The sequence below is a fragment of the Oenanthe melanoleuca genome, chromosome 20 (assembly GCF_029582105.1).
Source record: "Oenanthe melanoleuca isolate GR-GAL-2019-014 chromosome 20, OMel1.0, whole genome shotgun sequence".
NCBI lineage: Eukaryota > Metazoa > Chordata > Aves > Passeriformes > Muscicapidae > Oenanthe > Oenanthe melanoleuca.
The window spans coordinates 50,096-71,990 of NC_079353.1; the positions used below are offsets into that span (position 1 = coordinate 50,096).

The following is a 21,895-nucleotide window of genomic DNA, read 5'->3' on the forward strand; positions in this document are numbered from 1 at the left end:
AGAGCAAAAGGTAAAATATGATTTAGTTTTGAAAATATAAACAGTACACAAAAATGTGTAATACTTGAAATAGCCATGATTTGGTTTAGTTCATTTGTTGGTTTTAGTGCTTCTTTCCGTAAATGAGGGAATATATTCTTCCAAATATATATATATATATATATATATATATATGTCATGATACAGAAAACTAGCACCATGGAACAACTACTCTGAAACCAGCAGTACACTTATTAGGAACAAATGTTCTTAAAATTATAATCTGTATATAACATTTCTATATTTAAGTTCTAAGATTTGGAACTTTGAAAGAAACAGTACTGGTCAGTATGGCAGAGTTTACTGAAGATATATTGATTTCTTAGACCTTGAATTTGCCAAATCAGTAATAACTGGGCAAATCATAAAAAAAAACTGAAACATTTTTTTATATTAGCTCCTGGATGACTATAAATGAAATATCTCATAACATTGTTTGAATACTACTTGCAGAAAAGTCACTAACAACTCTGTAATAGTACACAACATGTAGTTTCAGTACTGGCTCCTGAGATGTAATTAGGGTATTCAGAGAAGCTTCTTTTGTAAAGATGCAGATCCACTATGTATGAATAATTTTTTTCCATTGAAACTGTACCTGATTTAAAGACAAATTTTTAAAGAAAGTTGGGACTCCAACTGACCAGAAAAACCTGTGCATAATTTTTGTGTCTTGTAGCGATAGATACATTATTGCTGAATGGGTAGATATGTTATAGCTGAATGCTACACTTTCTCTATATTGTTTGCTATCATTAGTGGTTTTATCTTTGTAATTTGTGAGGATTGAAGTATTTGTATTCAGAAGTGTTTATCATGTTAGTTATGTGTGTTTTGTCTAATTCTCAAAATCACCCACACAAAATACTCTTTAAAAAAAAGGTACCTAAATGATAGCTGAAGTTCTTTCAAAGTTAAAAGATAGCTCAAGATAGTGTCAGTGAATTAAAACATTTGTCTCTGAGTCATATACTTTAAGATAAGTGAGCTAAGTAAAAATTGAAGTATAGCCACATGCGAGTAAATAACCTTGGTATTTTACTGCATCATTTTCAGATGAATGGAGACTTGGATAATTTGGACGCAATTCTGGGTGATCTTACTAGTTCAGAGTTTTACAATAATGCTGTGTCTGCAAATGGAAATAACCCTGGAACAAAGCAAGCGTCATTTCAAGGAAATGCCCTATTGGGTAAGGAATTAAATCTACCGCCTGGGTTTTAAAGTTAGGGTTTTCTTCTTACTTGATGTAAACATAATGTGTCCTCAAACCCTTAGAGAATACTTTCTTCATCTCCTATATCTTCAAGGACAAATGTAATGCAAAATGGCTAATTAAGCTTTCATAGGCTGTTATATAAGCAATTAACTGTCTTGACAGAACTTACCTACTCAATGAAGTTCCTTGTTTTATGGTTTATTCTGACTTTATCTAATGTAAATTTCTCAGAGGCAAGTCATCAGGAAAACTGTTTGTGAGTTGTAAATTAAAATCAGGAATTTTTATCCCTTACTGATGACTAGGGATGTAATATAGGATTGGTGACAAGCTTTTAATTTCTTTCTTATTCTGTGTGAAAACATCTTGTGACCAGTAAATTCTAATCGTTACTCCCCCTTGACATCAAAAGGAATCCTCTTCCTTAGCAGGATGCTGAGGAGGAGGGGAGGATGACCCTGCTCACAGACCAGCATCGTGGCAGTTGTTGCGTTCTCTCGTGACACTGGTCATCTCTTGATTATATAGAGCAGTGGATTGCTGAGATAACCGAAGGAGATGAAACATGGATAATGAAAAATATAAAACCAAGTGCAAGAACACATGAGGTCACTGACACTATTGGCTGTGAAGCACAGTGATTTGTGGGTTAATTGTCTGTAGGGGACACTGCTCAGGAACACACCATGTCTGGATTGTAGCTGTTTCAAACAGAACCATTTCTTTTTACCTCCATGTGGGAGTTAAGCAAAGTATGGGCAGTCCACTTACAGGTGTCAAGAAGTGTGTAATACTAAATTCATTACAGAACTTAAATTTGAATGAACCTCTTTTCTTGTCTAGGGTCAAAGGGAAGTGCCTTTGACTTTTTCTGCAGAAGGTTCTAACTATGCGTTCAAAATGGGAGTTTTTGTTGTGAAAACATAAGCAACATAACTGTTTCTGGCTTCCTTGAGATCAAATGTATGAGCTCATAAAGAGATGAGACTAATTTAAGTCATTAATAGCATCTTTTATTTAAAATGTACAGTTCCATGCATCTTTTAATTCTTTAACAGGTGTGAAGAGTTCCCAGTCTGTGCAGACTACTCGCCCACCTTTTAACAGAGCCTTGTCTTTAGACAGCCCTATGGGCTCAGGTGCTTCAGTGAAGAATGTCAATGTGTTCCCCATGTTACAAAAGCAAAACTTGATGGGTGGAAGCCCAAGAATGATTGAAAACCAAGAAAATTTTGGAGCAAATCTGGGTTTGTTGGTTGTATACAAACAGCTCTTATTTTAAAGGAAACAGCTTTTATGTAAAAAAAGTTGCAAGATAAAAATACAAATTTCAGTTAGAAGAAACTTTAAAGAATTTTATTTTACCATCATTAATAATTCTGAATTATTATCTTAGCTAAAATTATAAGAACATAGCTATTTACTGTGTCATTACCAGTACTTTTAAGTAGTTAAATTATTTTTTACTATTTAAGAGTTTTTAGTTTAACAGGTGCTTTTGATGTATAGAAGCAAGAACAATTCACAGTGGCAGCCAGTCATTATGAACTTTATGTATATTTAGGCTCATACAGTTTTTGTATGATTTAGAACTTGGCATGGTGAGCTCTAGATGCTTTTGTAGGACTTCAGTCAATTGCTCTGACATTAGCAGGTGCACTTGGTGAAATAGCAAAATAATTCTAAAACCAAAATACATAATGTACTCCAGATAATACTTTTTTGTGTTTTCTGCTCTTCATTGTAGCAAGCACTCCCAGCAGAAGTGTGGTGATGAATCAACATCAGTCAGGAGACTGGGGCTTGCCAAACTCCAAAGTGAACAGATTGGAATCCACAAGTTCTGCTTCACTGTTGAGACCAGGAGCTGAACTTAGTGCAGCCCTCCTGAGGCCCCCAGAGGGGGGTTCTGTGTCTGGTCTGCCTGTTCGCTCTCACAGCGTACCTGGTACTAGGCCAATGCTGCAACAGCAAATGGTTCACATGAGTAAGTTCTTAACTTCTTATTGTCCTACATAGCACTATCTCACCAGTTTCTTGGCAAGCATTCACCATAAGAATATTTGCACTTCTGGTAAAATGCTAGATTTTCATTGAAAGGCTTTTTGAGGTAGAGACTCTTATTGTTCCCTATGACATTTTATGACTTTTTGGCGATGTTCTTGTTTTCTTCTGGTGCTGTGTGTCTCATACACAGATAATTTTTTCTGGGTCCCGAGATGGGGGTGGGGGAGATAATTTTTCGTGTTTCTTTAGTGCAGTACTTCTCTGCTAAATTCCAGGAACTAAATGGCATCTGTGATTCCATATGTGACGATATTGTGGTTAATTCAATTCATCCTATTTGATATATGCCAATAGTATGCCCCAAAATAGCTTAAATACACAGCATTCCTTTCTTATCATGGAAAGCTACCAGGGATGTCATCAGTTCTCTTAAACAGACTTACTATTTCAATGCAACAAATGCATATAAGATTAAATACAGAGAAAATTTGTGCAGTCCTGACTAAGTCAGAGTTTTCCAGTTTAGCTTCCTAGAAATTATTGATGCTAAGTGATTCACATAGATACTGGAAAATAATGGGATGTCATAAACTCTCCTATGTAGTGCTGTATGTCCCTGGATATGTAGATAGAAGAAAGTACTCCAAAGAGCAAAATGTTATGTACATCATGTTTCTTTTGATTTCCCCTCTGTATTGGAATTTAAAATGCCAGATTTTGATGTCACTATGACCGTGTATATTTGCTGGTACCCAGATGTCATTGTCCAGAATTTTTGTACAGTTTTTTTTGCATGTAAAGTGCTATGTCTATCATGCTCCAATTTAGAGGCTAAAGGATTAGAAATAGCAATTCTGCTCTAACAGGGTAGTGGGTCTAGATCACTGTCTGCTGTATTTAAATCTGTGGTCGGTTATATATGAGAAATTATCTGGACTGTGAGTTTATGTGTGTATACACTGTAAAACACAATGGAAAGCTCACGAAGCTGCTTGACAATTTGTGTGATCATCCTAATGTGAGCACTAGGACAGCAAGATAAGACCTTTTGGTCTTCAAAAAAGTACACAAATGTTTTACCTTGCAGGGCCAAATGAGATAAACATTGACATGGGAGGGAATCCATATGGACAGCCTCAACCTTCTAACCAACCTGGATTGTGGCCTGACAATATGATGTCCATGGAGCAAGCATCACGGGGTTTGCAAAACAGGTAGAATTGGGGAAGGTTTTAAGGTAATCCTAAATACAACTGTTCGCTGTCAGTCAGAAGAATTTAAGACCTGGAAATAAAATTGAGTAGCATATGCAATGGGGATAACAGATTTGAGCTAGAATTCCATTTCTGGAATGCTTCAGAAATGTTTCCATTTCTGCTGGTCACCTGACACTGGATATTTTTTTAACCCAGCTCCACAAAAGGCATTGCTAACAAAGTCTAGTAACCACTTAGTTGGGAGGCACAGAAAAAAGAGATCGGAGACTGAAATTGTATCTCTGTGGCACATGGCAGAAACCAGGAGAAAACAGAATTTATATGTTCAAGGATGCATGGAAGGTGACTGGATATTTTAAGACATAAATTTGGGACTTAGGTCCTACTTAAGACTTAAGTCTCACTTCAGTCATCTGGGTGACTATAATACTTAATCATATCCAAGTCAATATATTATATAAAAACTGTTGTTTTCCTTGTAATGGTTGTAATGAATTTCTTCACTGAAAGAATGGAATGGTCAGGCGTTGGAATGGGCTGCCCAGGGACATGGTGGAGACACCATTCCTTGATGTGCTCAGGAAATGACTGGATGTTGCACTTATTGCTATAAGCGTGGTTGACGAGGTGGTATTTGCACAAAGTCTGATCTCCATGATCTTGGAGTCTTTTCCAACCTTATTGATTCCATTATTTTAGTGGTTTTTTTATTTATAGACAACTAGTTAGAAGCTCTTTGGATGATCTCTTATGTTCGGCACCAAATATGGAAGGGCAGAGTGATGAAAGGGCACTTCTGGATCAGCTGCACACACTACTGAGTAATACAGATGTCACAGGTCTGGAAGAAATCGACAGAGCCTTAGGAATTCCTGATCTTGTAAACCAAGTAAGTAAACAGATATTTTGGCCATTTATTTTCCAAGGACCAATATTTTGTTATTTGAAAAGAAAGTGAAGAGAGCCTCCTCATTTACTTAGTCTCCTCATATCCTCATGTTCATATTCATACATTTTCCTTTGGAAACCTTTACATTGACTAATGATTTTCAATGGAGGAGCTCAGTATGGATTAAATTTCTTGTGCATGACAAGAAATATAAAGTAGCATAATCTTACAGAAATTTATTGTATAATGCCTTGGTTTATGTAGGTGGAGCTTGGGGTGTAATTCATTATAATTTTATAAGATGAATTTGATATAATTCTATTCTATTCTATATATATATATAATCATATATAATATAATTCTGTTGGGTTTCCTTACTAGTCTGCTGTTAGCTGAGTTTAAATTGTGGATTATTTGACTGGCAGTGATGTGGATACTTCCCTCTCCTTCAGTTCTAGGTTGAATTTGCATGGCTAGCAAATAGGAAAAAGAAATTCTGTGAGTAATTTGGAAGTTTCTAAGACCCACATGACACTATCATTTGTACAAATAGCATCAAACAGTGCAGAAGGGCTTGAATGGCGACACTGGTTTGCTTGTGTACGCAGTGTGCAGCAAAATTGATTTTAAAAGGAATTATCATTATTATTAATCACTTTTGTTATTTCATTAGTTTGGAGACAGAACTAACAGGAACTGTCCATGCTATGTTCTACCCAAGAAATTGCTGGCTGGTGTATTATGCTGCATTAGCTTTGTTGCTTCTTTAGGAATTCTATATATACTCCTAGTGAAAGCACTTCTGTATCTGTTGAAGGGACAAGCTTTGGAACCCAAACAAGATTCATTTCAAGGTCAGGAATCTTCAGTTTTGATTGACCAGAAGCCTTTGTTATATGGTCAACCCTATCAAGGGCAAGGGGCAGCAGTGCCAGGAGATTTTAGTACCATCCAGGGACAACAACCATCTTTTAATTCAATGATGAACCAGATGACCCAAGCAAGCAGTTTTCCTCTACCAAGTATGCATTCCCGAGCAAACATGGTGAGACCTCGGACCAGCACACCAAAGCAGCTGCGCATGCAGCTCCAGCAGAGGCTTCAGGGACAGCAGGTAATTTTTTGCTCCTATATTTACACTTCCTTCATGTTTCAGAATAGAATCACTTGCACACGGAATTGTGTTGCTTTACGTATATGACAATGGACATTAAAACAGAGGATTGAGAGGGTGGATCTTTCCTTTTAGCAGTGCTTCATGTTGAATTGCCTGATGGCTGTAGGAGTAGAAGAACATTTATTAGGACAAGTGTTTCTCCTTTGTCAGCCTCCCTGGCTACAGATTGGTTTGGTTAATGCTGCACTGTTTAAAGGGTTTTCCTTTTTGTGTGTTTGAGCTGTTTAAACAAATAGTTTGGTTCTTCAGGTACATCAGAGAAGGCAAAAATTAGCCATTGCAGTTTATGGATTCAAGAGGTCTATAAAGAAAGTGTTTTTGCAGGAGTTGTCATTACTTTGTTCAGATACTGATATTTTCAAGCTAATTTTCAACCCTAATAGTGCTAAAATATCTTTTTCCAAGTTCATGAATCAGACCCGTCAAACGATTGAAATAAAAATGGAAAATCCCATCAGTGGTACTAACTCTGTGATGAGACCAGTTATGCAGCCACAGGTGGGATCCCAGGTAAGTACATATCACAGTAGCCATCTGTTTAGAATTTCAACCTTCTTTCACGGCTTTACAGCATTCCTCTTTGGTTTTGTTTCTCTGTATAATTTTTTTAAGAGTTTTTTTTACCTCCCTTACCTTTACCTTGCTGTGATTTGCAGTGGAATTTGTTCATTAGGTCATGCTGTCAATTCAGTATGCCAAGTTTTTCCACATAAAATACCATCATTTGTTTAGCACCAATAACAATTTAATGAAAACTTTTGTCTTAATATTTTCATGATTAATTTTTGTACTGGCTGTGGGTTTTCTTTGACTTGCTGGGTCTTAGGAATGAGTTTGATTGACTCTGACATGATTTTATTTGTAAGAACGTCTTCTAATATGATTTTTCTTCTCTTTGGGGGATAGCAGCAAGGTTTTCTTAATGCTCAAATGGTGGCTCAGCGTAACAGGGAACTAATAAGTCACCATTTTAGACAACAGAGGATGGCAATGATGATGCAGCAGCAACAGCAACCTCAGGCCTTCAGTCCACCACCAAATGTGACAGCCTCAGGAAGCATGGATAGTGCTTTGACAGGCCCTCCAATGGCTCAAGTTCCTTCACAGCAATTCCCCTATTCATCTAATTATGGTACTAGTACTAACATGTTTAGCTTTTTTTTTTTTTTTTTCATTTGTTTGGTTTTCTTTTCCTTTTTTTATTAATCCAAACTACCTAAATACCAATCATTCTGAAAAATGGAATATACTGCTACAAAAAAGGATGACTTTTCCCCTTCCAAGTACTGCAAGAAGATAAACTAGAAATACTAAGTGATGATAACTGAAGTATTTTGTATCTGTCTCCTTTGTTTTATTTTAAGGAATAAGTCAGCAACCAGATCCTGCATTTAGTAAAGTATCAAGCCCTCCCAATTCAATGATATCATCAAGAATTGGACCCTCCCAGAACCCCATGCTGCAGCATCCTCAGTCAGCAGCAATGTACCAGTCCTCAGAGATGAAGGGTTGGCCCTCAGGAAGCATGCCCAGAAACAGGTGAACCTCAAGATTATTATTACAACCTGTTTCTCAAAAAGTGTCTTTCATTTCTGATGGAAGTAGAAACTATGTTAAATAGCATGTAGTGGGAAAAGGATTTACAAGGTGAAAAAAATAACTGTCTAGTGTCTGTATTGTCCTTCATCCTGTTCTGGTTTAGGAAATAAAATGATGAAGTGTATTTTATGCTTATCTCCATTGCTTCATATTGCACCTCTACAATCTTTGTAACCAGAAACAACGTTCAGTCTTTAAATATTAACTTAATATTTAAAGAAAAAATAACTTGGGGGAGGGGGTGGAGAAACAAAAAATATGAAATAGTGTTACAGTGGATGATACTATAGTAGTGGCCTCCAAATAAGTTATATAAGGCATACGCATATAACTGTGCATTTCTAAAAACTTAAATTCCTTTTAGAAGGGGAGTTTCCACGTTAAACAGATACTAGGTAAAAACGGGTAAATGTGAAAATAGTTTTATTTTTTATATGTTAACAACTGGTGCAGGGAAGGCAATACATCAGTGTGTGAACTTCTTGGAAGGTAATTTTATTTGTCCTTTTGTACTTCAGCTCTTTTCCGCAGCAGCAGTTGAGCCACCAAGGCAGCCCAGCAGCGTACAGTGTGATGCACATGAACGGCAGCAGTGGCCACGGGCAGATAAGCATTAACACCATGCCTATGGCAGGACTGCCCATGGCTCCAGACCAGGTAAGCTGTACATCAAGAATGATGAAAAGATTTCCTATCTCACAATGAACCCAAGCTGGGATTAGCTGTTGATTTCGAAATATCATGAGCAGGATCAAGCCTTAAACTGCACAAAGAATGATTAAATACTTCTGAACCTGGAGAAACCCCAGAAAAAACCCCATGGACATTGTGAAATGCATCTGCAGCAGATGTTGAAAATTATATTTAATAGCTCTTACGAGTCAGGCTAAGAATCCTGATAGTGCAATATCCTTCTGGCAGACGTTGATACTGGTAATTGTTCTTACAATAACTTAGAATAACTTGTGTATGCATATCTAGAAACTGCGGAAAATTTAGACCCCTCATGTAAGGTGAAAATGCTAATAGCAGGCACTGAAAGGAAAACTGAAATACAAAATTTTTGTACACTTTGCTACAATCCTTCCAAAAAATACCTAGAATGAGCAACATAATACTGACATAAGCTAAATCTATTGAAGTAAAAATTACCTCACGAAATTTTATCCAGCATACCTGAGGAAGCAGTCAGAATAATGAAGACTTCTGGGGGATAAGTGAAGTTTTGGAACAACTTTAATACAATAAATGCCTTTTATAAAGAGGCTAATATAAAGGTGAAATGTCAGATTTTCCAAATCTACATGTCATAAAGATACCCAAATAGTGTGTGTAGGAAATTCTAGGACAGCATTATTCTCTAGAAATTTATTTTCAAAGTGGAGCACTAAAAAGCTATTCTTCTGCTTCTAGGCATTGGTTGTCAGTAGTTCCTTCTTGCAAATGCAGTGCACAAACCATTTCTTTCAGCAAAGATGTCTTCTCTGATGAAAGTATCTTTTCTTTAACAGAAATACTGCTGACACCTAGAACCACATCTTCAAACAAGAATGGCTGAATGCACTAATGTTAGAAAGGAAAGTGACACATTCTTCATGGCAAGTCATACTGGGCTTACAGAAACCAGTGATAAATTTCCTCATCCAGAGGAAAACAAACAAAAAAACCCCTACCCAACAAAAATACATTTTAGCAGAGGCAGCCTATGTATTACTGCATGATTTCAGGTACAAAAAAAGGTCACTAATACTTTTGACACTCTTCCTCTAGGAATGTAAATTTCATAAGGCCGTTTTAATAGATTTGATGGTAGACTCCTGGTATACCTTATCTATTTACTGTAGCTATCCAAAGCCCTTTAACCCAGGCAGACAAAAGTGCCAGTGACACAAGAAGTGACAGTGGTAAGAATTTTCTGATTTCTCTCACAACAATATCTGACAGAGAATGTAGTTCTTATCCTTGACTCTTTTATACGACTTCCTGAATATAAATGCTGCTTTTAGTCTATTACACCAAGAGTCAGGGATTTCCCAAGCAAAGTAGCAGTGCAAAATCAATTGGCACGAGCTAGTCCAAAATCCTGTCAGTTGAAACCACAGGTTAAAAAGAGAGGATAAACAATTTAAATTATTTAAAAACACAATTGTGACTAATATTTACATAATGCTGTGCAGCTGAGTGCACTTTATAGAAGAATATATAATGGATTAATGCAATGTCTTTGATAGGGACTTAATATGAAGACAGGGTGTACTCATGTTCCTTCTCAAACACAATCTCTTAAGAATTATTTGAAAAGACTGCATAATGTAATGTTTTCTGTCTATGGAAATTAGAGCAATAATTTAAATCTTTTTTTGAAAATAACTTCAGAAAACTCAAGGCAAGACACTGCAGTCAGAATCAGAATTTTGCAGTCTTTTTGTGAATAAATTTTGTAAATATGATCTTTAAAACAATGTACTATATATATGACTTTTGTAGGTCACTAACTCATTTTTGCAGAGTTTGTGAAGCTAAATATTTAACAAAATTGATTTCTGGAAACAGAGTGTAGTTGAGGTCCAAATGGAATTTTTTTAAATTAAATTTAAGGACTTCAAAGCTGGTTGACTTTGGCCAACATATTTCTATTCTTTGGTCTTCAACACTTCATTTGTTTTTGCATCTTTAACATAGAGCTTTTTATAAAAAAAAGACCGGTTGTTCAAAATTTTCTCCACCTGTGAGCACTTTTGTCGCATTTCTTTTTACCTAAGGCAATTTAACACGAAGGCTCTGCGCTGTAAGATCTTAAAGCTTGTCAGGACAGACATGTCTGTCTGCAATAGGTTGCCTTTTCAGTTGATGTATCTGGATTTATTCTTTTTGGTCAATTTTAATGAACTCTAAATGTTCTTTGAAAATGTTTATCTGTTGCAAAATATTTGTTGTTATGTAACATCCATAAATCTTTAAGGATATTAAGCCACACTTTAACCAAATGTCTACACCTCATTGGATTATTCTAATAGTAATGAATGTATTTTCTAGGCAGATTTCTGTCATAGCAGTATTTAAGTCTGGTTACATATTACTTGCTGATAGCATGGGGTTTTTATTTCCCCCTCCATTTTGGGTACTTGAAATGAAGATCCCTTTGCACTTTTTGCAGTTACAAGGAATTAAAGCGCTAAACCTTCATAGGGTATGACCCAGAAATGTTTAGGAGGTGTGGTGCTTCTGTTGTGTTGTTCATTCTGTAATGGAAAACTGCTTTTTCCCAAGTGAGTAAAAGAACCAAAAAAACCCCAACCTAATCTGTGTTCCTGTTTGCTTGTTCTTGGTACTGTTATCAAGAGGAGGTTTTATTGTTCACAATATTCAGTGATCTTCCATTTTAATAGAAGTAGGTTTCAATAGAAGTATTCTCAAAAATTCATCCTTAGCGCCTAGCCAGCTGTGTTTCAAAGGGAATGCAGAGTCGATTGCTCTATTTCATGGAAGCCTGTATCTTCCGTTAGTACTCAGTATATAGATTATCACAGCATTTATTTGAAATTTTCAGTCCAGTTAATATGTGTTTGTAATGCAAAACTTTTAAGAGCCTAAGGAACTTCCATTTTTTCATTTCTTGGAACATATCTATTTGTTAAATGCTGCTTACTGAGGGTGAAAGGCAACAATCCCTTGCTTTTTGTATCAAATCAGAGTAGAACACTATTTATATTTTCTAGTTGTTCATTATACTGATGGAAACTACAAACACCAATTGCTTTCATTAGGTGAGCTCTTAGACTATATACTGCTATATACATCTTGCAGTACAATTTTTTTTTTAAATTAGTAATTCTATTTATACATCTATGTATAACTGGTACCTATCTAACTGACATTATAAAGGTTCATCCTTTTCTCATATGTTTAGATGAGTACCTACTTTTTTTTTTCTCAATGAAAGGATTTTTAGTTTAAACTTGATGAAGGGGCAGGGGGCATTTTTAAAATGCATTGATATCATCTTTCATGGCAGCACTAAATAGTACATCTAGTTGGAATCTTTTGACATTTAGTTACCACCATCAATTTTGCTTTGGTCCTAGAGCAGAAGACTTTTCTGAATGTTTTTTTTTTAAATAAAACCCATGTAATATTATTCAGTAGTAAGAGATGAATTAGCTAGTACAACAGCCTCTGATCACTGCTGCACAAACGAGTGTTGTTTTGCAATATCTGTTACTTTTTTGATCACAGAAACCATGTGTTTATTAAACTCGTGTGTAGTATACTTTTTTCCTGGCCTAAAGTACTGCTTCAGAAGTGAGATTCAGACCATGTTTCTGTCACAAGACAAAACTTACTTGAATGTTGCACCAGTTAGCACACCTTTTATTACAGAATTTATGTGCAGACCACCAGATGACAGAAGATACAGCAAGTGTGAAACCATGTAATTCTGAGAGCAATATTTTAAAAAATTCTCAGGAGAAGGCATACGGTATTGAGAATTGCATCTAAGTTTAGTTTACATTTTAAGTACTGCTTGAAATATCTGTTCCTTTATTGTGCAAAACAGAGAAATCATGGGGACTGATGGGTTGGTTGTAAGGTGCCCTTCTGGTTTTTGTGTTTGGATGTTAATAATAATGTAAATAAAGGTTTCTATTTAAAATCAAATCTTGGTGACGCTGTGTGAGCAAATATTTTAAGGCTGATTATTCAGTAAAGGTCAGAGAAAATTCCCTGCTATCACCGATGAAAACTGTGTATAAAGAATGATTTTACATTTTATCTTAGTTGGCTGTTAAAGATGAGGGAGTAACAACTGAGACCTTTCACTTATGAGACATATTTAGCACTGACACCAGCTAGAATTTATGTCTCTTTCAACTTAAATAGCAAGCTCCAGAAGAGCTGAAAGGAGAAGAGGTGGTATCTTTCCCCAAACTTGACAACAACATACCTTTCATTAAATACCAGCTGCTTCTTGTGTCACATCCAAGTCTCTCAGTTCAGTATTTTCTATAAAGGGACAAGGTAACTCTTCAACCTTCTCTGTGACAAGTAACGTGCAGTAACACTGGCCCTGCAGGATTGTAACAGTCACAACCCCACCTGGCCAGAGACTAGGCCAAACACACAAGGGTGTGCAAATTCTGCATGCACACTGGGAATGGCTGCTTTTCTCCGGAAAGCAGCAAAAATGTGAGGGTTTTGGGGAACTTAATTGTTTTTTTACTTACTTTTATGGATCCAGGATTTTATAATCTAGTAGATTTTTCTGATAATCCATGAAAACATGTTATAATGAAAATACATGGCTAGATTAAGACAGACATTCAGATTTTACTTCCATACTTTAAAAAAATTGCAAAAAGTTTTGGGCAGTGTATTTCACTTACCACGTGATACAAATAAGTCCAATCTTACTAAGCATATACAAAGATTCCACTTCTGCTTTTTGAGGTTGTTTTGTTTTTTTTGTTTTTTTTGTTTTTTTTTTTTTTTTTGTTTTTTTTTTTTTTTTTTGTTTTGTTTTGTTTTGTTTTGTTTTGTTTTGTTTTGTTTTTTTTTTCATTCCTAAATTCAAGTCCATTTTTTGATTAAGGGTTGTGGTATATAATTCCACTTGATTTTCCTAACTGCAAAACCAGGAACAGTTTCAAAATAATTTCCATGCTGTATTTTTACACTGCATTTCTACAAGAAAAAGTTAAGTTTGCATTTTGAAAAAAATACTTCTTTGTTAGGAGTGAAGGCCACAGTTGGTTGAGTCTGTCCCATAAGCACCCTAAGGCATTTGCCTTTAAACATGGTAGCAAAGTAACATAAAACAAATGATAAATACAAATCTCACCACTAGTGCCTGTACTACAATGTTCCTATGAAACTACTCAAATAATTCTGTACACTGTGCTTCCTTAGTAAAATTATAGGGTTTTTTGCCCTGTGAAAGTCTTTGAACAGTAACTCTCATTCAGAACATTTACTTTTTTGCAGACTAAAGTATAACTAGATTATTGACTACAAGTATTGAACTCTCAGAGCTGACATTTTTAAAAATAAGTGTAAAAGTTACACTTCTAAACAAATGCTGCTTTCTCAAAGGAAGTGTTTTGGTTTTGAACATGCAATATAATATTACCACATAAAAAACCTTCATACAAATCTGATTTTGTTAAAATTTAAGATGTACATTTACTGAAACTTTTCAGCACTTTTAAAAATTAATAGATTCTGACTTAGCATTTTGAGAAATGGTGTGTGGGCGTTACACTCTTTTTTATTAACAAATTTCTTCACAACCTGAAGGAATTTATTTTCAAACAGTACACTGAACAATATTTACACAACCCCTCCAAAAATCTGGCATCCTGTTAGTCAAGATTTTCTCTAATTTTCATAGAGGTGACAATATGATGAACAAGTAGACATGGAACTAAAATGTATTCTCAGACGAAACTGAAGAAATTCAATGGTGTTGAGAACACTTAGTGCTGCTGACTTCAGTTCCTGAATCTTTTCAAAGTTCTTTTCAACCATTACCTTTACCCCAGTGATAAGCAAAAGCATCCTTGTTTTCTAAATCTTGCTTTAGAATTGTACTTGGCTCTGAAGTTTTTCTCATGATCTCTAAAGACACAGGTGAACTGGAAATTGTCTGAAGGTCCCTTCAACTGTCTGTGTAAACACTGCTGCAGTGGCAGTCCTCTTTGGGATGTGGCTGGGTTTCCTCTGTCAATTCCTGAATCAGCATTAGTTGTGTCTTCTTGAAGTAAAATGTCTCTTGAAGCAGGTGAGGTATAATCCAAAGCAAAAAAGCAGGTACAACAGTGGATTTCAGAGACCTGTATTTCTGGCAGTATTTCCCGTAATTTCACTGCTTGTATTCAGCTCACTCAGAAGTGCAAACAGTCTATCTATTTCAGCCTCAAAGTTTATCCAGTCCTTCAGGTGGATGTTACAATTCACTGAGTCTGTATATGGATTCAAGTCCTGGTGTGTTTGCGTCCTCACAGAGATGCAGCAGCTGGGGGAGATTAGCCCTCCCAGCCTTCCCACAGTTGTCCTCTTTAAAACAGAACAAATGCAGTTTAGTATATAATATTCTAGTCAAAGGTAGCAAGAAAGGTATTTTTAATGGTTCCACACAGTAAAAAGCAATGGAAACACCAATAAAAGCATAGCACGTGTATGACACAAACAATCCAACAGTGTTTGAAACTTAAATCTGTATAAAGCTTTTAATTCAACCTTCATTTTGTTTCTAAAGCCAGTCTTAGATCTCTTCAATTAGAAATAAAACCACTGCATTATATGAGCAACTCCTCTCAGGCAGGATGATCAGACTTAGCCTAAGAAGGGACTTGTACCTGTGTTTTCCACTGCACAGTTTGAGAGCACTTTATGATTTTTAATGAATTGAAGTCTCTGCCTTCTTTTTAAGAGACTAAGAGACAGTAACAGGCAACGGTAACTTTTTAATATACTTAAATTTTTACCACACCTTTGGGCTCTGGCAGTTTAAGAACTGCCAGATCATCATCAAGTTTTAAAGGGTAGCTCAGTAAGAAAAAGGCAGTTTTAGACATAAATGTGTCTTGTAGTATACTTTCTGTTTTAAACTCCTTTTTCTGCTCACAGCACAAGGCTGTAGTTGAATAAAAAGCAAGAAAATACATGATGCTGCCTCACTACTCATGAAAAATTACAGTCAATTTTGTTCTTTCTTTTGATTGTGTGAAAAACCACTAGGTAGCTGCTACTAATTCAAATTTAGACAAAACCAGTGTACTGGTCTTTAATTTTTACTGGCAATTAACCATAATCGGTTTCTTAACTGAGCATCTACCTTTACTTGTTTGAAACTGCCTTGACCTTAATGCTCCAAGATTCCCAAAAAACATGTACCAAGAGGTTTTGTGCAGCAATAGTTATCAGTAATGATGGCAGTATCGTATTTCTTGCATAATTTAGAGGACTTTCCTCCTAAGCATTTTGTGACAAAAGATGATGATGTGAAAAAAAGGTAACGCATGCGAAAAGAGAAGGGAAAAGGTAAGTAAAAGTTAATGCTTTTGGTGACTTGCTCCCAACTCACAGTGACTTGGCAGATGATGGTCTCTTCACATCTGGCCATTTTCGACGCTGAAACTGCCTAATTTTCAAGTAGCAAAAGGAGAAAAAATGTTAACCATCACTGAGAAAACAACCATCACCACAATCTGAAAGATGAGGAAGGAGAATTCAGCCAGAATTTTGACTACTAAGATCAGAACAAATAGCTCCAATGTTTCAAAGCGAGTGGGGTGGAAAGGTTTTTCAAATGCCCTTTCAGGCAAGGCCTTTCCCTGTGGTTCCCAATCCCACACTTAGCTCTTTCAGCATGAAAGTAGTACTTGTAGTACTTAAGAATAATAATATAAGGGGTTTTTTTAAATGTACCTGTACTGCTCGTAGCTTCCATCTTTAAGCCCTAGGTGAAGAAAAATTAACATTACTAACAATTGCCTGTATGAGGTAAATCACAATTTAAAAAATAAGGACTCAAGATTTTAACAAATTTCCTGATGCCTTGAGTAACCTAGTATGCCCTGACATCTGAGCAGAAGTCTGGAGCAGAACTCCAGAACTCCCAATTTGAACTGACCCATGAGCTTCATAGTTGCTATTGGGGTATTTTCTCCCTCTTTCACCAATATTGTTCCTTCCTCGTCTTCTGCATCTCAGCAACATTTATCACTATGCTAAGGGTCGTTCTTCATCTTAAAAACATGACATAATACAAACTGAACATGTTTGTAATGAAAAATCTGAGAATGCAGACATTACCTTCAGCAGGACATTACTAGCAAAAGTAACTCCTAAAATGCTTTTGACTGATTCAAGTTTCATAAAGGTAAGAGTCCTTTGGGGTTCATTGGGGAGTTTGTGAGTGCAATGGAAGAGGCACTTACCGAGATCCATGTTCCTAGTTCTTGGATTGCATTGCTTATAGCCTCTGCAACTTCTGAGTTCCATGAGCTGGACATGCAGTTGATTAAGAACATCTCTGTCAAGTGTATTCACTGCATTAATTAGCTGCAATGAACAGGGGTTCTTGTTAGTAATGGTTGCTCTGTAATTTGGTAACTTTTGGTATACAGGTAGCTTATTTGTAACAGGAAATAACCATGTTATACTACTTTAAATGATACAGGCCTTAACTACATCCTTCAGCAATACTGGATGATTTCAATTTATTTTTGATAAGTAACGATGTATTTCTTGAGCTGTGGTCTCAAGATCTATGATTAGATACCTGATATGGATCGGTATTGAGATCAAAATACTCCAAAAATCCAGTAGCAAATTCACAGAACAGGAAGTTGTGGGTCTCGTTGATTGTCCTCAAACACCAGTACGTGTTGTTGTTGGCACTGGTACAGGCACAGAAAGGGCCCACTGCAAATTGAAGAGTTATAAAGACATAAGCTACGTGCTTCTGTCTTTAGCACTGCTAATTAACTTCTGTTTATGGTATTACTTTATTCAGACAGTTACTCTCATTCTCACTCCTGAGGTCTAAAGCAGAGAATGCCTTCCAGCATCAGCTCCTTGTTCCCTGCATAAGTAAGCCACATGACGTGACTAATTACAGTAAACATCTAATGTCTAGTTGCTTTGTCTGCTTGTGAAACATTCCAGATGGTGAAATATCTTGCAGATCAGTATACAGTATTCAATATCTGTAGCTTATTTGCAGCTGGTTTTACCTCCTTGTTCTAGCCAAAATTTGCCCATCTATTCACTGGTTTACAGTATTCTTACGTGTCCAGAGGGGAGCAGTTTGCCAGTGCTGGTTATCGTGGGTGAAGCACGTCAGACCAGGCATGCTGCATGTGTCATTATTTTTAATTCTCTTAAGCAATTTGCGCAGTTTCTTCTTCCGTCTCTGCTCTCGCAGCAGCCACAGCCTGTCTTTCTCCTGTAGGGCTTTCCTGAACACATGAAACATTAGGGTCAAACAAACTCTGTTAGACTTGAACATACCTAAAACACCCCGAAGCAGCTAATAAAATAAGCTGCTTGGAGGGAAAGAACCCACATTTTTTAATTAAATGGTGCTTCATACAAATGGAGATGACTCTGAATTTCAGTAGCACTGGGAAAAAAAAGCAGCCAAAGGGGCTTGTAGGCCCAAGGTTTGCAATGTGCTTTTTTTCAAAAGCAGAGACCTTATCTTAGAATTTACAAGCATTTTGATATGGGCTTAGTTCCTCGCTCAGGTGTCTCTGTGTTTATGCTTTTTAATACCGGATAAATTGAATACTACTACTATTGCCTAGTGTGTAACTGTGTGTACAGACCAAATATTAATATTACATTTTGCACGTCCTCTCTCTTCACTTACTTGAAAGGATGAAGACTGGATCCTTTGTGTCTCAGTTTGCTCTTGTGTTTTGAATGGTAACTGGAAAATAAAACCACATTGCTTGTGAACAACGTCAAGACAGCTGCCCTTGTTCTGATAATTACATTATCAGACTGATATGAAGCAGATTTAATCCAGCGCCACTTCTTCCCTTCAGTTTATTAGTGTAGGTGATGAATAAAGGCAAACTCACTCGACTGGATCAGGCAATTCACAGCCTCACTGCATCTCAGATCCTTTGTCCACAGTGACACCCGGTGTGCTAACACTGCATTGCAATGTATATCCTTGTCCAGCTACAAGTTACTATCATTCTAGCTTTAACTGGTTGTTTTTCTACATGAGGCATGTAGAATAAATAGATTTTTAATTAAATTACATTTCTGCAACTGAGTATTCCCTAATTTGTTCAGATAATGACAAGTTTGTACTGCCCTCCTGTTATTTTCCTTCTGAGTGCAAAAATTTGCACAGCTTTGTGGATGAGGTGTGGGGGTGTCCTCCATTATTACTAGCTGGAAGTTCCAGGAAAACTTTACAAGATGGATTGAACTGTCCCAGCAAGAGCAGTGTCTAATATATTCAGAAATAGGCAGAGTGTAAGCAGACATACACATTCTTGTTGGGTTACTATTGCTTTGCCTCTCCAGAAACTCTTACAGAGTTTTGCAGAAATTTCCTTTCTGCGGAACTACCAAAGTTAAAAAAAAGAACAACCTCAATCAATGGCAATATTTTCTTATTGATAAAGTTACTATCTACACAAAACAGCAAACACAAACTTAATTTAATAAATATTGTTTTTCTAAACTGTACATCAGAATTCAATTAGTTGCCAGACTAAAATCCCCTTCAAAACAAATCTTTTAAATTCTTAATACTTTTGGGAGCTTTCATAAATTTAATCAGTATAATATAAATTAACAAAGTAAGATTATTAAAGAACTATCTTCTTCAGTCAGTTTTTAAATCTGGCATAGATGCTGGGCATTTCATAAACTAATTCTAAATGCTAAATCAAAGTAATTGCAATGCAAACACTTAACCAGTAACTCATGTTAACTATGTAACTCAGATGACTAATTTCTTTGATTTCAATGGGATTAGTCATTTTAATAATGCTATGCATGAATATAAGTGTACCCTGTATCAGTCTGAAAAATAACACGTTTTTACATTTTCTATAAAACATTCACCAAAAATAACTTCATCTTTACAGTACATATTAAATAAACTCAGTTCATGTAAACTCAGTTAATCAGTTTTGAAAGCAGTGGATTATAAACCAATATAAACTTTCTGTCTATTTACCATCTAGAATGTTACATCTTAAGCAGTTTTTGACATGGGCTCCCATAATACAAGAAATTTTTGATCTCCGTATTTTAGTGGATCTGCTGCTGAAATGGTGTTGCAGGATCCACACTGGCCACATCCACAATCCACAACAATTTCAAACACTGGACCTGTAGAGTATGTTGCATCTCCGAGGTTTTAATCACAATGTTCAAAAGGGCATTCTGTGACACCAATGAGATAGAGAAGTTTTATCCACACCCTCTCACAGAGTCTACTCGGGTGCTTTAGCCACACAAAGCACAGCTGCCTCGTGGTTTTGACTCTATTCAGGTACAGCCTTCTCTTTTTTGGTGGCACTCATACCATTCTGCCACTGTGGCTGCAGTACTCTCAGTGATACCTGCCTCTCAGCAGCCTCAGAGCTGGCTCTGTCATCACCATGAGCAGGAGAAGGTGCTCCTGGGTCTGTCTCTGAACAGCTTTTCTCAGAGACAAAATCTGTTTGGGTTACCTTTTGATTTTGGAAGATTTTCTGTTGAACTTATTTGCAGAGCAAGAGCTCGATTGTCCAACTGAACTCCTGCCTGGCAGATGGTGGGCCTTGTACTTGTGCAGCAGCCCAGCATGCCCCAAAAGTGTACCCAGGAGTACAGTAAGCAGGCAGCCACTGAACAAACAGGTCCTGATCTGTCCTGTGAGGACATAAATCAGTTACAGTTGCACACTACAAATAATTATTCAGAAGTACGCAAAAAAAATACCTTTGCTTGTTACAATCACATTCTTCAGGTCGCTTCTTCTTTAGATGACCTCTCACCTCCCTCAAGTTTTTTATTTTATTTTGCAAAGTTTCAATCTTAAAAAAAAAAAGAAAAAAAGAAAAAAAAAAAGAAAAAAAGTAAAAAGAAAAAAAAAAAAAAAAAAAAAGAGGTTGAAAAAAACCAGTATGATTTAATCCTATTCTAACTTTCTCATTCTCATTCTACCAAGAGCTTCCTCTTCACTACCTTCCGTGGCTCTCACCACTAACAAGCATTTTCAAATTATCTAGCTTTCCTGAAGGAAACAACAGTAGGAGGAAGCTGATTCAGTTTGCCTGCTCTGGTTCTTGAGTGTGGAAGCAGAATGTGGTGCAGAATGGGGGGGACACAGCTGCAGGGAGACAGACACTCCTGCATCCACTGGGGCTGCGCCTCTTGTGCCCTACAGCACAGGTACAAGGGGAGAAAGGCTGCTCAAAGGAAACAAAGTCCATAAATTTCAGTGTGTTCTGACACTGGGAAGGGGATGGGGCAGTAGTGGATATCCCCTCTTCAGAGGTTCTAAAAAAGCAAAGCAGCAAGATCCTGTCACTTTGCATAGCAGGCTTTAGCAGTGTCTGGGCACATGGGATAGCAGTCAGTTAAGTGTGCCACCCATGGGGTTTATTTTTACCTGCCTATTTTTCACTAAATGAAACTCCTGCTTTTGCTCAGTCTGGCTTACACATAGCATGGTCCATTCCCACTCAGATATTGCAGGCCTCTACCTCAATCCTCTACATAGCAGAAAAATCAAAGTAATCTAACATGAGCAAGTCTCTGCAGAACTAGCATTAGCCATCAGTGACCATAGGTGTAGCAGGAGCTTATGACTGTTGAATCAGACACAGAACAGTGTGTTCAAGGAAAATGGACCAAGAATCCAGCCCTGTGACCCTGTATCAGGAACACAACTGGACATAAGTGGGTTCTCATTTCCCTTGACGCTCCACATTGGCTACCTTTTCAGAAGAAAAAACAATTACAGGACCATGGTGATATTGTAAGTGCCCTTTTTTAATCTTAGCAGACTAGTAAATTTTTAAGTATCTGCCTTGTGTGCCAATCTCTACAATAAAAGGGGTCCAAGAAGTTCTTACATAGAACTTTACTGTGAATTTATGTAATTTGTTAAGAGATTACAGGATGTCCATCCTTTGTGCTTCTCTTTGGCGTTTGTTCCATCCTTACCTGGTCCTTAGACCCTCTTTCATACACAATACACATTAAAGGTTTGAGCTTATATTATTGAA

The 21,895-nt window shown here is 36.7% G+C and overlaps 2 protein-coding genes across 21 annotated transcripts in view; one reads left to right on the top strand and one right to left on the bottom strand.

Moving 5' to 3' along the window:
* NCOA3 (nuclear receptor coactivator 3) overlaps window positions 1-12,806 on the top strand; it is a 52,143-nt gene extending 39,337 nt beyond the window's left edge. For 11 of the 15 annotated variants that reach the window (XM_056507732.1, XM_056507731.1, XM_056507726.1 and 8 more), the window contains 11 exons: window positions 1,096-1,231; window positions 2,317-2,505; window positions 3,006-3,245; window positions 4,353-4,479; window positions 5,182-5,371; window positions 6,189-6,485; window positions 6,954-7,058; window positions 7,455-7,680; window positions 7,913-8,087; window positions 8,666-8,804; window positions 9,659-12,806. In XM_056507732.1, coding sequence (XP_056363707.1) covers window positions 1,096-1,231; window positions 2,317-2,505; window positions 3,006-3,245; window positions 4,353-4,479; window positions 5,182-5,371; window positions 6,189-6,485; window positions 6,954-7,058; window positions 7,455-7,680; window positions 7,913-8,087; window positions 8,666-8,804; window positions 9,659-9,670 — 1,836 coding nt within the window. In that variant the 3' untranslated portion in view covers window positions 9,671-12,806. The remainder of the gene's footprint in view (window positions 1-1,095; window positions 1,232-2,316; window positions 2,506-3,005; window positions 3,246-4,352; window positions 4,480-5,181; window positions 5,372-6,188; window positions 6,486-6,953; window positions 7,059-7,454; window positions 7,681-7,912; window positions 8,088-8,665; window positions 8,805-9,658) is intronic. The other 4 variants (XM_056507737.1, XM_056507738.1, XM_056507739.1 and 1 more) reach the window with 4 other exon arrangements.
* Window positions 12,807-14,396: 1,590 nt separating this feature from the next.
* Window positions 14,397-21,895, bottom strand: part of SULF2 (sulfatase 2) — an 81,805-nt gene continuing 74,306 nt past the window's right edge. For all 6 annotated transcript variants that reach the window (XM_056507742.1, XM_056507746.1, XM_056507741.1 and 3 more), the window contains 8 exons: window positions 20,604-20,698; window positions 18,523-18,582; window positions 17,940-18,109; window positions 17,431-17,573; window positions 17,087-17,210; window positions 16,575-16,605; window positions 16,231-16,287; window positions 14,397-15,200 (listed from right to left, as the gene is read on the bottom strand). In XM_056507742.1, coding sequence (XP_056363717.1) covers window positions 15,170-15,200; window positions 16,231-16,287; window positions 16,575-16,605; window positions 17,087-17,210; window positions 17,431-17,573; window positions 17,940-18,109; window positions 18,523-18,582; window positions 20,604-20,698 — 711 coding nt within the window. In that variant the 3' untranslated portion in view covers window positions 14,397-15,169. The remainder of the gene's footprint in view (window positions 15,201-16,230; window positions 16,288-16,574; window positions 16,606-17,086; window positions 17,211-17,430; window positions 17,574-17,939; window positions 18,110-18,522; window positions 18,583-20,603; window positions 20,699-21,895) is intronic.